Source organism: Aythya marila (assembly GCF_965140915.1).
Source record: "Aythya marila genome assembly, chromosome: 20".
NCBI lineage: Eukaryota > Metazoa > Chordata > Aves > Anseriformes > Anatidae > Aythya > Aythya marila.
Window position 1 is genome coordinate 6562944 of NC_139061.1, and position 15601 is coordinate 6578544.

Consider the following 15601-nt stretch of genomic DNA (forward strand, 5'->3'; position numbering starts at 1 on the left):
CGCAGGGGAGCCCGCTCCCTTCAACGCCTCCCCCATCTGGGTCTGATAGAGGGCTCGCACATCTGTCCCCACACATGCTGCCGAAGACGAGCCTGGGATCAGGCAGCTTCCCAACCCCGTTCGGCTCAACCGGAGCCTGCCGAGAGCTGGAGCCTCCTGTCCCGCTGCCAAGCAGCAGGAACACCGAACCCAAAACCCTTCCCCAGCCCCCCAAACCCGGCACAGAGCCCCGGGGGGACACCGGCGGAGCCCCGGGAGGACGGCACCCTCCAGCTCTGGGGTTGCTGGAGGTGCTGCCCCATCGCTGGGCGAGCAGGATGAGGTTGGGCACGAGGCCGTGCGCACCACGGCGTGCCCAGCTGCGTGCACGAGCATCCTCGCACGCGTTCGTGCACGGGGCTGCGTGTGCGCGAGGCCGGGGCGCGAGAGAGCTGGTGTGCACGTGTGTGCGAGGGAGCCTCTGCGCGCACTCTGTGTGTGTGTGTGTGTGTGTGTGTGTGTGTTTGAGCCATGGCTTCATTTCTGAAGATTGTTTCCGAGCTTGGAGCCAAGTCCTGAGTTCAAGTGGGAACTATGCATTCCTTGGGGGTTCGGGGAGAGAGCTCGGGGTCTGAGGCCTCTCCCCAGTGCTGTGAATCACTGCCCGGGGAGCCTGCGTGATCGCTGTGTTCCATGGTGAGACTGGCACTCACTGTCTGGGTATTCAAATTAAAGCTGCATGGAGCTGCTCGGCTCCTCGCTCTCGGCCGGCTCCTCTTGCTACTGCTCGCAGCGACCTGGTGCTGCCATTTGCACACAATGCACGGCTGGGTTCGGGGTGGGGGGAGCTGCGCACGAACGGAACATCAAACAGGAAAAGCTGGTATTCCCTCCCGAAATCTGCCTTCCTGCTTCCAAGCTAAACAGGCTTCAAAGGGGAGGCTTGTTTGTGCTTCTGCACCAGGCCTGGCTTCTCCATGGCGGGGTCAGCCTCAAGGAGCACGGAGCAGGTTAAAGAGCAAGAGAAACAAACCCAACGCAGAGCTGCACGCTTAACCCCTTGCTGCATCCCCAGGAAGAGACGGTGCCGAGGGCAAGGGCACGGTTGGGGTCTGGAGGCCAGCGGTGGGACGTGGCACCACGGCCTCTGCCCCCAGTGGCCGCGGGTCCCCGGCTTACCCAAGCCAGGCTGGGCTGGCCCAGTCCTCGTTTTGGAGGTCCAGGGAGGCAGCATCTAGGGCAGGGAGGGCAACGGGGGCTTTCAGCCCTCCCGCAGCCCCTGCTCGCCGCCTGGGGTTCGGCTGAACGAGCCTCACGTGAAGCACGTGGGAGCACCGGGGAGGCAGGGCCAGGGCTCCGGGGAAGGTGCCAGCAATCCCAGGTGTTAGCACGCTCCGCAGCCCCGGGGGCTGTGCCGGGGTGGCTGCCTTCCTTCCCTTTCTTTCCCCCAAAAAACGCCCTGGCACTGCCGTGCCAAGCCACGGAGCCCCTTGACAGCCCCGTGCCCACTGCCCAGGGGTCCTGTCCCCAGTCCTAGGAGTCCTTCCCAAGCCAGACCCTGCATGAAGGGCGGCTGTTTGGTGCTGGCTGTAGGGCCAGCAGGGCTAGGAGTCGGGGAGGAGGCCCCATAAATGCTGGGAGGGCAGGGGAGCAGCAGGGCCTGCTGGAGGTGCCCACGGGGCAGCGCTGGCACCCGGCCCCCTGGGGCTGGGGCTGGGCTGGGGGCTGCACGCGGGCTCTGAGAGGCTCAGCCCCGCTCCTGCCCCAAGCTCTCCTTCTGCCCCCATCCTTTCCTTCTGTCCCCAAGCTCTCCTTCTGTCCCCAGTGTCCCCTAAAGGCCAGGTTGGCACCGGGGCGCGGGCGGCCGCGGCGAGGCCCTGGCCGGAGGAGCGCTACCTCGAGCCCAGCGAGCGATCAAACAATCAGAGCAAAGGCATCTCCCCAAATCCTCCCGCCACCCTGGGAGACCACCCAGCAGCACAGCCGTTATCTGCCAGGGTGAGTGTTTACCAATAACGGGAACCAGCTTGCTGTTTTACTGCGAGCTTTATAAGGATAAAAAGAAGGGCTGGGCTTGAGCAGCTCTGAGACGCTGGGACACAGGCCGGCCATTTGCTCGGGCTGCCTAAGCCCCAGCTCAGCTGGGATAAGCTATCTGCTTTGATTGTTTAACAATTCCTCCTCCTCGCTCCTTCCAAAACTCCTTCCAAATCCCGTTTAACACCCACATGCCTCTCCCGGCCCCTGGCACCCCCTCAGTGCACCACGGGGAGCGGAGCCTGGGGAGGGCTGCGGGCAGCGAGCTGGCAGGCAGGGGAGCGGCGAGGCACGGGGAGAAGGAGCGCCGGCTGCTGCCGGGACGAGACACAGCTCCAGCAAGCAAATAGAAAAGCAGGCAAAAGCAAAGGGCTCGTGCCCAGACCCGGTGCAGGACCGCGACCGCTCGGCTGAGCGCGGCACGAGCCACCCGGCTGCGGACCACACAGGCTCTGCGGGCACGTGGGGCAGCACTGAGGGAGCTGGCACGGGGGGAGAGCCCGTCCCGGGGGATGAGGAAGCCCACCCGCCTCGTGCTGGCCACGCTCACCGATCAGGGGCACCACCAGGATGAATTTCCTGCAGTCCAGCAGCGTCACCAAGCTGCCCAGGTGGTCGATGAAGCCGTTGGTGTCCGGCACCAGGAAGACGGGTCTGATCTCCAGCTCCATCTGCCTCATTTGACTCTGGTCTTTCAGCACGGCCTGGAGGAGAGGGACAGATGATGAGTAAGAAGGACGTCAGCCCCGCGAGCCATGGCCACCGAGAGCAGAAGACACGCCTGGCTGGCGCGCGTGCCTCCCGCAGCAAGGGTGCTGTGTGCCACCGCGTGCCACCCACACACCTCCAGCACTCCTGCACACAAGTGGGATGCTGAAAGCCACCCCAAAAGCACCCTCGTAGGACAACAGCCCCGTGCAGGCACCGGGGCAGGCTGGCTGGAGCAGAAATTAGTGCCATTTGTAGGACTGGCAGCAGCCAGGATGATCTGCAGCGATGCCAGGAGCCCTGCCCCGATGGGAAAGGAGGCTGGGGGAAGGGGGGTGTTTGTCCTCCAGGTGGAAACAGCTCAAGGTGACACGATTGCCAGCGACAACAAACTAATTTGGGACGCACAAGTCATGCCAGCAGCATCCTAACACCAGGACCCCGAGCAGGAAAGGGCTGCGGGGAGCATCTCGCTGTGTCCCACCAGGTCCCGCACGTGCGGTGCCTTTCCTGGCAACATCCAGCTGGGAAACCAGGTGGGCTCCAGCCCTGAAAACCCACAGAGCTGTCCTTGACGGAGCCCCACGCGCCCTCCAGAGACCAGAGGTGCTCACAGACATGGGGAGGGTCGGGTGGGTCTTAGCAGCAACCCCCCAGGGCTGGACCCGGACCTTAGGACGAGGCCGTTTGCCAGGAGGGGACCGAAAAGCTCACGTATTCCTCCCGACGCTATCGAAGCACTTGGGCTCTTTAGTAAGTCACGGGCTTAAAAAACTCAGGATGCTATTCTAGTGCTTCCTCCGCTTAAAAATAGCTCCCCTGGACTCGCTGATGTTTGTTGCCTCTAATAGGAACCGCTCACCCATGGAGCACAGCAGCGCTGCTGGGGAACAGAACCGCCAGGAGAACCCTTGCGAGACCGGGCTTGCACCCACACGGAGCAACCCCGGGGCCAGGAGGGGAAGCCCGGCCTCCCCCAGCCCCTTGTGCTGACCCCGTTGTGCCCAGCGTTACGGGGTTTGGGGTCTGAACCCCTCCGTAGCTGTGCCAAAGCCCCAGAGGCTCCCTGGAACGAGGAGCTGCAAGGGCCAGCAGCGGCCGTGGAAAGAAGTGGGATTTAATCCATTTCCAAGTGCTGTCATCTGGCTTTAAATCAAGATGTCTTGATGCTGCCACCTCCCCCGAGGCGAGGCAGCAACCAGAACCTTCCCCACGTGCCTCGCAACCCTCCCGGCCACAGCTCCCATCGGCCAGGAAGGCGAAAAGCGAGCAGGGGGCACCGGGGGGCAGCTGGGTGCCTGTATGGGGTGACTGCACCCGGCCACGTGCTGGGTGGCGAGGCAGGGAGGTGTTTGCACCCCTGGGTGCCACGGGAGGACATCTGGCGAGGGGACAATGTGACAGCAGCCAGGGCACGGGGCTGCCCCTGCATCCTTGCAGCAAGGAGGGCGTCAGGTGGATTTTTCCCCAACGTTTGGGAGCGCAGGGATGGGATGTTCGGCCCCGGGCAGCACCAAGCCCTACTCGGTGGGGATGGAGTTCAAGCAGGAAGGCTGAGCAAAGCCACGTGTCCCAGCAGAAAGCCCGCGAAGGGCAACGACCATCCAAAAAAACAAGGGGGGGACCCTGCCTGCGCCCCGACACGGCCCCCAGCCCCATGCAGGCGGCCGGGGGAGCGCGGCCCCATAGGCACGGAGCGGGAAGCTCACCTACCCGGCCGGCCGGGGCCACGCAGGTGACGGTGGCGCCGGGTCCCTGGTGGGTGGCATCTGCCCCGGCGGCTCCGGCGGGCCGTACCCGGCCGATTCCTGGCAGCTGCGAGCGATGCCTGTGCCGGCCGTCACGTCCCATTCCGCTCCCCGGGCCGCCCGGTGAGAGAAGGACACAGGATGCGCCGGGAGTGAAAGAGCGAGGTCGGCGGGGAGCGTGCCAAGTCCCCTCGCACAGCTCCGGGCCGCTCGGGGAGCCAGAGGGAAACTCGCCTTTGCAGGGTTCAGAGGCCGGCAGCGAGATTTATTTTTGTTTGTGTGAGTAAAAGGCTGCAGAAGCCTCTGGCCAAGGGGCTCGGAGGGAGAGGGGGGGGGGAAAAGAGAGAGAGAGGAGAGAGGAGTGGCCTGTGATTCATACAGGCTCCGGCTGGCCTCGAGCCAGAGATGAAAGGGAGCCCATGTGCAGGACGGGGAGCGAGCGCCGCGTTAACCCTTCCGCTGGCCCTCGGGCACGGCCGCTGCCCCACGGCGAGGATGAGGGGGTGTGGGGATGGGGTCGGGATGCCCGCAGCCGGGCCGGGCTCTGCGCCGCGAGCCGACGGTGCCAATCCGTGACCCCGGTCCCGTTGTGCCTCGTCGTCCCCCGTGGTAGAAGGGGAGGGTGGCCCGGGTGGCTCGGTGGGTGGTGGGGTCCGGGAGACCCTCGGGGGTTGAGCTGGTGCAGCCCCACCCCAGTGCGAGCACTTTAGGACAGGCAGATTTGGGTTTTATCGGGGCTAATTGCACTCCCTGGCTCTGTGGCAGAGGGATCCTGCGGGGCTGGCACCCGGCAGGGGACCCCTGGGGCCAGCAGCTCGCTGCTCTTCTCACGGCTTGGCAGTTTTCCTTCTCCTGGCCACTGCAGCCCCTAAATCCGCACCCACCCGCAGCCCCCATCCCGGCCACGGCTCCCTGGTCAGGGGCTTCTCCCAGGAGCTCGGCAGGAGCCGGAGGCAGCTCCCCCAGCTGCCCCAGCTGGTGGCAGCACTGAGATCAGACACTCCTGCGCGCACAGTCCCAAATTCCCAGCTCATCCATCAGCTGGGATCACCTGGGGGATTCCCCGGAAGCCGCTGCCTGGCCGGAGGGATCCCATTTTGGGAAGGGGACAGCTCTGTGCGGGGGTCGAGCCACCAGGCTGCGTTTTCTGCTGATGCCACAGCGCACAGAGGTCCGCCAGGAGCGCAGCGCTGGGTTCCTGCAGCCCGGCAGAGGAAAGCCAGGAGCCGGAGCCCCGCAGAGCTGCGTGCCACCTCCGGGACGGGTCACTGGGGGTGACACCACCCTGCCAGAACGGATGGGCCGTCACCATCCTGCTGCCACCCCTTTTACCCTGACCCTTGGGAGAGCCACCCTCCGTCCGCGGGGCACCCCGGGGCCGCTGCCCGCTCCGTCCCCGTGCGCTGGGTCGGGGAGGCGCGTTTTGCAGGGCTGAGAACAATGCCTCCCTCGCCTCTCCTGGAGGGTTTCCTCCTTCCAAGGTTCCTCGGCAGCGTCTTCCTCAGGAGTAAACGTGCCCCGTGCCTGGTAGCAAGCCGGGGCCGCCGCCGTGGCGGAGCCGCCGTGGGTGGGTGTGCGCCTTCCGCAGCCGGCAGGCACCCGGCTCCCAGGCAGGTGCGTGTCAGCGCGTGTGCACCCGCGGCATTGTTCCTGCGCCCAGACGAGAGCGTGAATGGGATGCGGCTAAATTTAGCCACTTACTCACACTACCGCCACAAAGGAGCGGCTGCATCTTAAGGGGGCGGCCGTTCCGTGGGCTCAGAAGGGACAGGAGCGCGGCTATTTTGGGAAGACATGTCATAATTGGCCGCCCGGCCGAGCCGCTTCTGTAATGCTGAGCGAAACAATAGCAGCATCCAGAGGAAGAGGCTGTTATGTTTCAGGTGGGATGTTTTCAACCGCGCAGGAAACTCGGCCGCTCCCAGCGCGCGGCGGCGGCACAAAGGACGGGGGGCTCCGGACTGCGCGCACCCAGCGCCGGGCCAAGCGGCTGGGGGCGGCCGGGGGGCACGGCCCTGCCACCTCCCCGCTCCACCTGCCTGCCCCAAAATATTCGGGTGGCACCCAGGGAGGTGGCCGGCCCTCCAGCTCGCTGCTGTCACCTGCTCGTGGCCAGCGTGGGTGAAGGTAAGGGCAGGGTGGCGGTGGCGCAGCCATGGAGCAGCAGCCACCCCACAAAGGGTTGTCCCTCGGCACCAGGATGCGTCACACTGTGACCGAAACCTGCTCTGCCCTACCTGGCCCCGCTCAGCGTGATGGTTTTGGGGTCCTGGCTCGTGCAGAGGAACCGAGCTCTCCTGTGTTCCCTGCAGCTGTGCCAGCAAGGCGCCCCCGTTTAATATTTACTCTGCCTGGACCCGTGCTTCCAGCCCAGGCTGAGCAATGGTCCCGTGCACACCCAAACCAGGGCAGCGAGGGAAGCACAACGAAGCCCAAATCGCCCTCGAGGCTGGTGTAAACGTGACCGCAGCGGTGGTTGTGGCTGGGAGCTGCAGCACGGAGGAGCGGGGCTGTGCTGCCAGCTGGTGCAGCTCGGGGATCCCGGGACAAGGACGGAGCCAGTGATTTGCTCCAGCAGCACAGCTGGGCACCAAGAGGTGGGGAGCAGGGTGGAGGAAGGAAGGTAGAGCACGAAAACCGCCAGGAGAAGGCAGGGATTTCGCGGAGAGCTCTGCAGGGCTCGGGGGAGGCCACGAGAAGTGGTGTGGCCAAGGGATGAAGGCTTTACCCTAAGCCCAGGGTCGCTGCCCGTGCCATCACGGACTGCAGGAGGCACCATCAGGGTGCAGGCACGGCCACGGGGACGTGCCTGGAGAGCTGCAGCTCTCGGCCCTGCTAGAACAGGAGCTGCAGCTGCTCGGCTCCAGCAAGTACGTGGGGCTGCACTCGTCCCCGGGGTCACGGGCGGGGGGCTTGGAGAGCAGCCGACACGTGAACTCGGGAGAGGAGCGGTGAACTGGAGAGAAACGTGATGAAACCAGAAGGCAGGAGGTCCCAGGACGCACCAAACCCCCTTGGGAAGGTCGGGGACCCGCAGGTCGAGGCAGGGAAACTCAGGGTGGGGGGGTGAGGTGCTGAGCTGGCTGCGGGGTCGCTAGCGGGGCCGGCACACACATGTTCAGCCCCGGGCTGTTCCCAGCCAGCCGGGCTGATTTGAGCGAAGCCCCGAGGATTTCTCCTCCGCCCTGAGCGCTCGGGCTCCAAGTGCACCTCAGCTCTCAGCTGTGCAGCCCCCGAAGCTGCCCACACCCTCATTCTGACCTCTCTCCGCCTGCGAGCGCCGGCTGGGGAGGAAGGGAGGAGCAGGCCAGGCAGCGAGCCCCCGACACACCAGGCAGCCCCCACGCTCCCCGCAGAAGGGGCAGCGGCCATCCCGGGGGGCCACACCGCAGCTGGGCCGGTGGCCGGGGTTGGGATGTGCCCTCCCCAAACACCCCGAGCACGTGCGGTTCCCCTTGGCCGTGCCGGGGAAGCGGGGAATTGACCGACACCTCCCGCTTCCCAAGCTTGGGGCAGCTTTAAATTTACAGCCCACCTCGCCCAGCTCGGCTTTGCTTCCTCGTTATCCTTCGAAAAGGGGAGCCGGGTACCTGCCAACAACACCGGGACGGCCTCGCCGCCCTTCCTCCCTCCCTCCCTCCCTCCCTCCCTCCCGGTGTGGTTTGAGACCCTGCGCCTCGACGCGGGTTTCTCGAAATTCGAAGGGGAAAAAAAAAAAAAAGAAAAAAAAGGAGAAATCTGAAAAAAAAAAAAAAAAAAAAGGTTGGGGTGGGTTTGGAAAAGTGAAGCGCAGTGGTTCTGGGCCCGGCGCCAGCAGCCGGAGGGTACACATGTGCGCGCTCTCCCAGTAGGGCCTTCAGCAGCCCTGTTTTACAACCACCTCGGCACACACTGCAGAGTTCACGCATATGGCCAGACAGATGTGTCTGGCTTACGTTCAAGGCTGGAAAATGAAGAATTATGGAAGTGAAGGGCCCTGGGCATTAGAGAGGGCGGAGGTGAGGGGGAGGGGAGCCAGGGAGAATTTTTTCCTCTGCTGAGAAATCCTCATCTGGGCGGCGAGGCTGGAGGAAGAGGGGCTGCGAGCGAGCGAGGAGCCAAGAGCCATGCATGTGAGCTCGCTCTTAAAGCTACAGCAAGCACCGCCAGGCAGCTGCGACCAGTGCGACCAGTTTAAATTGCCTGTTCCCACTGGGAAACGCGCTGGGAATAGGTCAGGGCCGGGCCAGGATCACCTGCGTCCCGTCTGTTTGTCCCCATGACGATGGCAACGCTTCGCTCTGGCCATCCGCGGGCTGTTTGTCCTGCTGCTGGCTCCCACGTGAGCTCGTGAGCTCCCACCCTCTCCCTGTGCCCTGATTCACGGGACAGCTGCCTCCCAGCACAGCCCCGATGCCACCAAAGCTTTGTCCCAGCCCGGGGACAGCTCGCTGCCTGGCACGTGCTGCGTCACAGCCATCAGGGAGCGCAAAGAGCTCGGTGGAGGAGCGGTGTCCAGCTCCTCGAGGGCTCCTGGAGACCCCAGCACGCGGCTGTGGAAGGGCAGGTCTCACCCCATATGGCTCAGCAACAAAATTCAGCCCTGCCCTCTGAAGGCAGAGCTGCCTGCTGCTGGGTTTCACGCAGGGGGCACCTACGGAAAGCTCACGGTGCCGTGAGGCATCCCAGGAAGGATCTCGTCCCCGAGCACGGCAGGGAAATGGCACAAGGAGACAAAATCGGCCCCCGTGCAGCACCAAAGCAGCTCCTCAGCCAGCCCAGCAGAGCAGGGGCTGCAGCCGCACATCCCAGCCTACCTGAATCTTGTCCTGCCGCCGCTGCTGCTCAGCTACTTTCCTGGCCAGCGCCTGCTTCTTGGCTCTGAGCTCCCTGATGTCCAGCTCTCCTCCGCTGCCTTCAGCCTCTGAGTCATCCTCGAATGCTTCAATCCTCACATCATCTTCCTTCTTCCAGGAAACGCAGAAAGACAAAAACAGGCGAGATGTCATTGTCAGGGACGCTGGTGGCAGGGCCTGCTGCTCCCCCCCCCCCCCCTTCCCAGGAGGCAGATCCCTGCCCAGCGTGGCTCATCCCCGCTCGCTGCCGGGAGCCTGGTGCTAAATACTTCAAAGCAAACCCGAATAAATAAACTGTGAACATGCAGGGGGGGTGACAAGGTGAGAGAGCGGAGCGGGGCAGGGATGCCCCAGGGCGGGGGGCAGCCCTGGGTAAAGCTCTGGGCCGAAATCAAACCGTGGCGAGCCTTGGAAAACTCTTCCCACGACCCCGGGTGAGTCACTGATGCTTTACAGGCTTCAGTTCTGCAAAGTGGGGAGCGTGGCATTTCCTTGCCTCTCCGGGCAGGCTGCACGGCCCTCCTGTCCGTGCAGCTCCAGCCAGGGTATTTTTGTGCCCATCTGCACCCCGGGCTGCGCGCCCCTGCCCCAAAAGTGCTGCCCCAAAATAACGCTACACACGCACGGCCGTCACCTCGCCGGGAAACCCAGCGCACGGGAGAGCAACGAGCCCCCTCCATCCTCGGGTGTGATCTCAGCACAGGCCAGAGAAATTCCTGCACCCACCCCGAAACTCCCTGGAGCCGCAGCAGCTGGTCCAGAAAGAGACAGTCCTGGTTTGAAACCCCCGCGTGAGGTGATGGAGAACCCACTGTGTCTGAGGGGCAGTCGTCGCCACGCTTAATTAGGTTAATTACTTCCTCCATTAACATTTGCATCCTTCTCAGCCCGCTTTTGTTGGGCTGCCTCTGGCCAGGAGCCTCGGCTGTGCCAACCCCGGGGGTCGCAGGGGCTGCAGCCTCCTGCCTGCGCGGGCGCTTGGAGACCTCAGTGCCCTGGGCACGCTGCTGTCCCCACCAGGAGGTCTCCAGAGCTTCCCAGTTTGCTCGTGCTACTCTGGAGACCCCAGAACGGGCTGTGCGGGGGATCAGCCACGACCCAGCTCCCTCCCAGCTTTGCTGTTCCCCTAAAAAGGTCCCTGCCTGCACCTCCCTGCCTGTTCCCAGCGCAGGGCCCACCAGCACACACGTGCTGCCCACGAGCCCAGCTCTGCCGCTCACCCAGGCAGCCCCCTCGGCCCCCCAAGCCCCCTTTTTTCCCCCGTGCAGCCCCTGTGAACCATCCCAAACCCTGCAGTGCCGATTTTCCCTGCCCTGCACAAAACCAACGGGGCTGGGAAGGATCCTGCCCCGAATGATCCCCCCGAAATGCCGAGAGCACTGCTGCCCGGCCACGGCACGGGGCAGAGGGACCCGCAGCACCCCAGGGACGGGGCAGGAGTGCTCAGCCTTAATTTTAACAGCCCCAAAACTGTCCGGATGCATCCTCCATCATTTCACCCGGAGCCACGCGGCCACCTGGCCGCAGAACCAAGCGCTCCTCTCCGCTGGTGACTTCTGAGCCATGGGAAGGAGGAAGGCAGAGCCCCCGGGCTCACTTCCCTCTCCGGGACAGCCTGGACCACAGAGGATGGGGGATGCTGTGAGAGGGATGAAGCTGTGCCGGGGCCTCGGGAACAGATCCCCTGCGGTGTTTGGGGTCAGGCTCTGCTTGCCCAGGCTCAGGGCTGGCCGTGCTGGCAAGCTGGGAGCTGCTTTGCACCGCGGCCCCGAGGAGGAAGCTCCGGGGTTACGCAAGGAGCACGCACCGAGCTTCCCACAGCCGGGCGAGAGGCAGCCCCCCTCCTCCCCGTGGTTACACAGCAGGAATCGGGGGGGGCTGACCCTAAAACGAGAGCGTTGCAGAGAGCAGCACCGTCCCGCCGTGACGTGGGGTGGGACCTGAAGATCCCAAAAGCTCACACGGTCAGTGGTGTCGGCCCCAAACCCTCCCCACAACCTCCAGGAGAAGGACAGGGGTCTGGGTCTCCCACCCTGCAATCTCTTGCCACCCAGGGTGCTGCTTTGAGCCCTACGCAACAAAAACACCTCGAATCCATCCCGTGCTCAGCTCAAATCCATCCTGTGCTCGGCTGGAGCCATCTGCAGGGACGCAGGGAGATGAGGAGGGTGCTGAGCACGCTCCTGCTGGGGGCTCCCCTGGCTGCCAGCCCCGGGGGGGGGGACACACGGCACAGACCATAGGGACTGGGGGCTGGATCCCATGATCTGCGGCTTGGTCCCGATGATCTCTCGAGGTCCCTTCCAACCCCCACGACTGTTTCTGTGACCACCCAGCACCGGCAGGGGCGATTTTTCCCCCCCCCCGGCCCCGTGCGGAGGGCGGGGGCGCGGGGAGCCGGGTGGCTCTGCCCCCTCTCCGCTGTTCCCCCGGCTTTTCAAAGCGCGAGATGAAACAGAAAAGCAAAAAGAGTCAACCTGCAGAGCGGCTGGCAGAGCCCTTAAAACACACACACACGGAGCCTGGAGCGAAGCGAGGCCTACAGGAACAAGCAAGGGCAGAAAAACAAGAGGCGAATTCCTTAATCACATCAGGATGTGAGAGGCAGGGGAGGGACGGGGCGCCAATGTCAGCTCTTCCTGTACGTGTGCTGGAGGCTGGAGCTCGGGCCTCTGCCGCCACCAGCTCCACGGCTAGAAACTCCATCCCGAGGCTCAACCCTGACACCCCCTCGCCCACCACCCTCCCCAAAATCCCCGGGCTGCAGGGTTTTAAACCTCCCCTCCCGTGTCCGTGTGTGTCCCCCCCCCCCCCTCTCCGAATTAAAAAAGCAGCATCTGGAACTCATAGCGCCGGGCGAGATAGAGGCACGTGGGCTGGGCTGGCAGGAAAGGGCACGAGCAAAGCACACTCAGGAGACCGGGGCCGTGCACTATTTGCTCTCCAACCCCCCCCCCGGCTCCCCCCATAAAACGCACACGCAGCCACGGCAGCTATAAATAGCGGGAGCTGCAGGGCAGGCAGGGGCTGGGCCCCACAGGGGTGATTCTTCCTTCACCGAGGCGCGCTCTTCCCGCACGGTACCTGATCTTCCAGTTGTTTTCCCTCTTGGCTTCCCATTTCCTTTCCCATGGCGTCTGGGACGGGTGCCACTGACACATATTTTCCACCCTTGAATGCCAGCAAAGGCTCTTCTTGTCCACAAAGGGCTTCCAGGAAATACTTCAGAACTGTGACCCTCTTGCAGTCGGCTGCAATAACCTACGGGGTGAGGGCGAGGGGGTTGGGGAGAGGCAAAGGAAAACAAAAAGTCAGTGCAAAGGGGGAGGCGGGAGAGCAGGGAGACGCTCGGGGCACGCAGGCGGCACCGCGGGGACCTGCGGGGTTCCCCTCTGCCTTCCCAACAGGGATGGGAGGGATTTACCCAGGCCTCCAGCTCAGCGTCCCCGGGGAAAATGAGGTTGGTGAGCGCGAGGTCAGCGCGCCCCGAGCCCGTCGGGTGCTGCCCTGCCCTCTGCGTGCAACCTGGAGCCGTGTGCGGGGCTGCCGGGGGGGCACCGGCCCCTGCTCGGCCCCGTTGGGACGGGGAAAGTCCTGCTGAGGGCTGGTCCGGGCTGTTTGGTGTCAGCTCAGTCACCAGATTCACCCCCCCATGAAAATAAAGGGGCTGGGAGGGATGCAGGTGCGAGAGCAGGCGGCTGGGGGCACGTCACCAAGACCAGACCCCCCCTCCCCGGCTCCAGCCCGACCCCGTCCCGCGGGGCCGGTGCCGTGGACCAACTGGGGAGCCCTTGTCAGGGAGGCTGGGATGGATCTGGCCAGAAGGAAACTCAATAGCCCAGGTAATTATCGCTTTATGAGGCTCTCAAATGGAGTTTCCAGAGCGCAGGAGCCCGGTGCCTCCGTGGCCCCCGTCCTGCAGGGCCTCTGCCTGCGCCCCCAGCGGGATCCCGATGGCCGCGGGGCTCCGCACCTGCAGCTCTCCCCTCTGGTGCTTCCCCCCGAGCAGTGTCAGCGACGGGGAGAAGCAGCAAGGACACAGAGAAAGCCAGCAAAAGGGGGGCTAAAAACAACACCCGCCCCGCAGACCGAGTCCCCGTTCGTGCCTGAGTTCCTCCTGCCCCCAAAACCACTCCGGCTCCGCTCTGCCCACCCGCAGCACAGCTCTGAGACCTCACCCCAAAACGTCCCCGCTGCCTCCGGGGCTGGGAGAGCCAGGACACGGCACGAGGGTCGCTGCCCCATGCACACACTGGGTGCTGGCAGCACCGGGAATGGACGGGGACACGAATGGGGACACGGATGGGGACACGGATGGGGCCGGGTGGCAGCGAGCAGGGGGCTGGCAGCGGCGCACGGCATGGCCCCGCTGCACCAGGCTGCCGTGAGAGGAAACTTCTGCTCTTCCACAATGCTGCCAGTTTCCTCTCTGCGGGCTAATTTTAACCGCCGTGTCGCTGCCGTGCGTGTCAAAAACCTGACCCTGCTCTGACCTGCAACCTCCCACCCCGGCTACCGCCCGCACGAGGCACCTTTACGTGAGGGCAGCCGGAGACGGCGCCGCTTGAGGGTGCCCCCCTCGGGCCCCGAGCGTCCCCAAACCTCACCGAGATTTGGGGGGGGGGAGAAGGAGATGCCCCTTTCTCCCCCCCCAGGAGGCAGGCGCTGCTCCTGAGAGGTGCAGGCGCAGGGTGATGGCAATGCAGAGAGCGAGGGACCCGTAACCACCGACTCTGCTCCTAAAAAGGGTGCCCTGCGGGATGGAGAGGGGCAACGAGCAAAGGAGAAGGTGGTGCGGGCTCAGCAGCCCTGGGAATGGGGCTGGACGGCCCTTCTGGACGGGCCCTTGGCTGCTTGGGATGCCCAGCCTGGAGCAAGCCCGGCAAGAGGCCCAGAAGGAACGTTCCCATCCTGCTGGCTCTCCTTTAGGAACGATTCTGCGAAGGGGAAAGTCAGAAGGAAAGGGAACGAGAGCGCAGGGGGAATGGCTGTCATGGGAAACAGCCCCCTGAGAGAGCTGCCGGCCGCAGCGACCCGGGGGAAGTGGTGGAAACCTCCTGGCCTGGTTCACCCCCAGCTCGCCGGGCTAACGCTGCTGGGTCTGTGCACAGCACCTGGCCTGACTCACCCGAGGCAGCTCAGCCCTGGGATTTTCCAGCCCCGGTCCGTGCAGTTCCCTTGTGCCCGGGCTGCTCCACGAGCCCTGGAAGCGGGGCAGCCCTCTGGCACCACAAGCACCGCCACGGGGACCTGCACATGGCAGCAGCGGGGCTGCGAGCAGGCTGTGCCCGACAGCAGCAGGGAACGGGGTGCAGGAGAGGCTGGCTAGATGGGGAGGAGACGGGCACCCCGTCCTGACACCGTTTGCAAGGGATTTCACCTGAAATAAAAGCAATCACATCTGGTTTAGGGCCCGGGAGGTTTTCCCCTATGCCTGCAGGGCCGGGTGCTGACACCTCCGCGCAGCACAGGCGGAAATCTCGGCTGTCAGAGCCTCCTGGACGGGGAGCCACCAAGAGGGTTGCAGAAAAGCCCCCGTCACCCACGGCTGGGTGCGGGGCCGAGGGCAGGTGGGTTCGTTTCTTCCTCCCCTGCAGAAGAAAGGAGCGGGGAAACTCCCGACCGCCTGCCAAGCCGGCGCAGCCCCGGCGCTTCAATTCAGCTCATCTGCTGCGGAGAAAAGAGCCCGACCGAAGGCCCATGACATAATGCCACAGTAACTTGTCTCATGAACACATTTTTCCAGCCCACATGAATGAAAAACAGGGAACGAGCTCCGCACATCCCCGTCACGTGCAGCCCGGGGCCCGCGCCCTGCCTGCCGTGGCCGTGCCAGAGGCGCTCCGGGAGCCGGGCTGGCCGCGGCGCGGGGCTGCCCTGCCTCGAGGTGCTGGGAAACGAGTGACCCGTGCCTGGCACCCGGGTGTCGAGAGTGGCAGCTTGGAGCCTCGCGTGACACGCGGCAAGCCGCAAGGCAGAAACTTCCCGTTTCGGGGTGGAAACGCGAGTGCCCGCAGCAGCAGCGGCGTGCCCGGGGCCACGGGGACGGCCGCGGAGGTGCCGGAGGCTCACGGGGCTGCTCCTCGTTACCAGCCCGGAGAGCAGCAGAGGTGCCGGGGCTCCGGGAGCCGTGGCTGCTCTCCCAAAAGGCAAGCTCGAGCATGAAAAATCAGACGGTGCCGACGCGTTGGGCGATGCAGGGGGAACGGAGCCGCCCCGCGCGCCCTTCCCCCTGCGAGCGTGCAGCGAGACAGCAGGAACCGAAAGCCTGGCTTCGAGTCGTCGCCGGGTATG

The 15601-nt window shown here is 64.7% G+C and overlaps 1 protein-coding gene across 2 annotated transcripts in view; it reads right to left on the minus strand.

Moving 5' to 3' along the window:
- SMG6 (SMG6 nonsense mediated mRNA decay factor) overlaps positions 1-15601 on the minus strand; it is a 105343-nt gene that overhangs the window by 5084 nt on the left and 84658 nt on the right. Inside the window, exons 14-16 of one of the 2 annotated variants that reach the window (XM_082776360.1) lie at positions 12392-12568; positions 9269-9415; positions 2567-2720 (exon numbers count right to left, since the gene is read on the minus strand). In XM_082776360.1, the coding sequence (XP_082632486.1) occupies positions 2567-2720; positions 9269-9415; positions 12392-12568 (478 nt within the window). Of the gene's footprint in view, positions 1-2566; positions 2721-9268; positions 9419-12391; positions 12569-15601 lie in introns of both variants that reach the window. The other variant, XM_082776359.1, reaches the window with a different exon arrangement.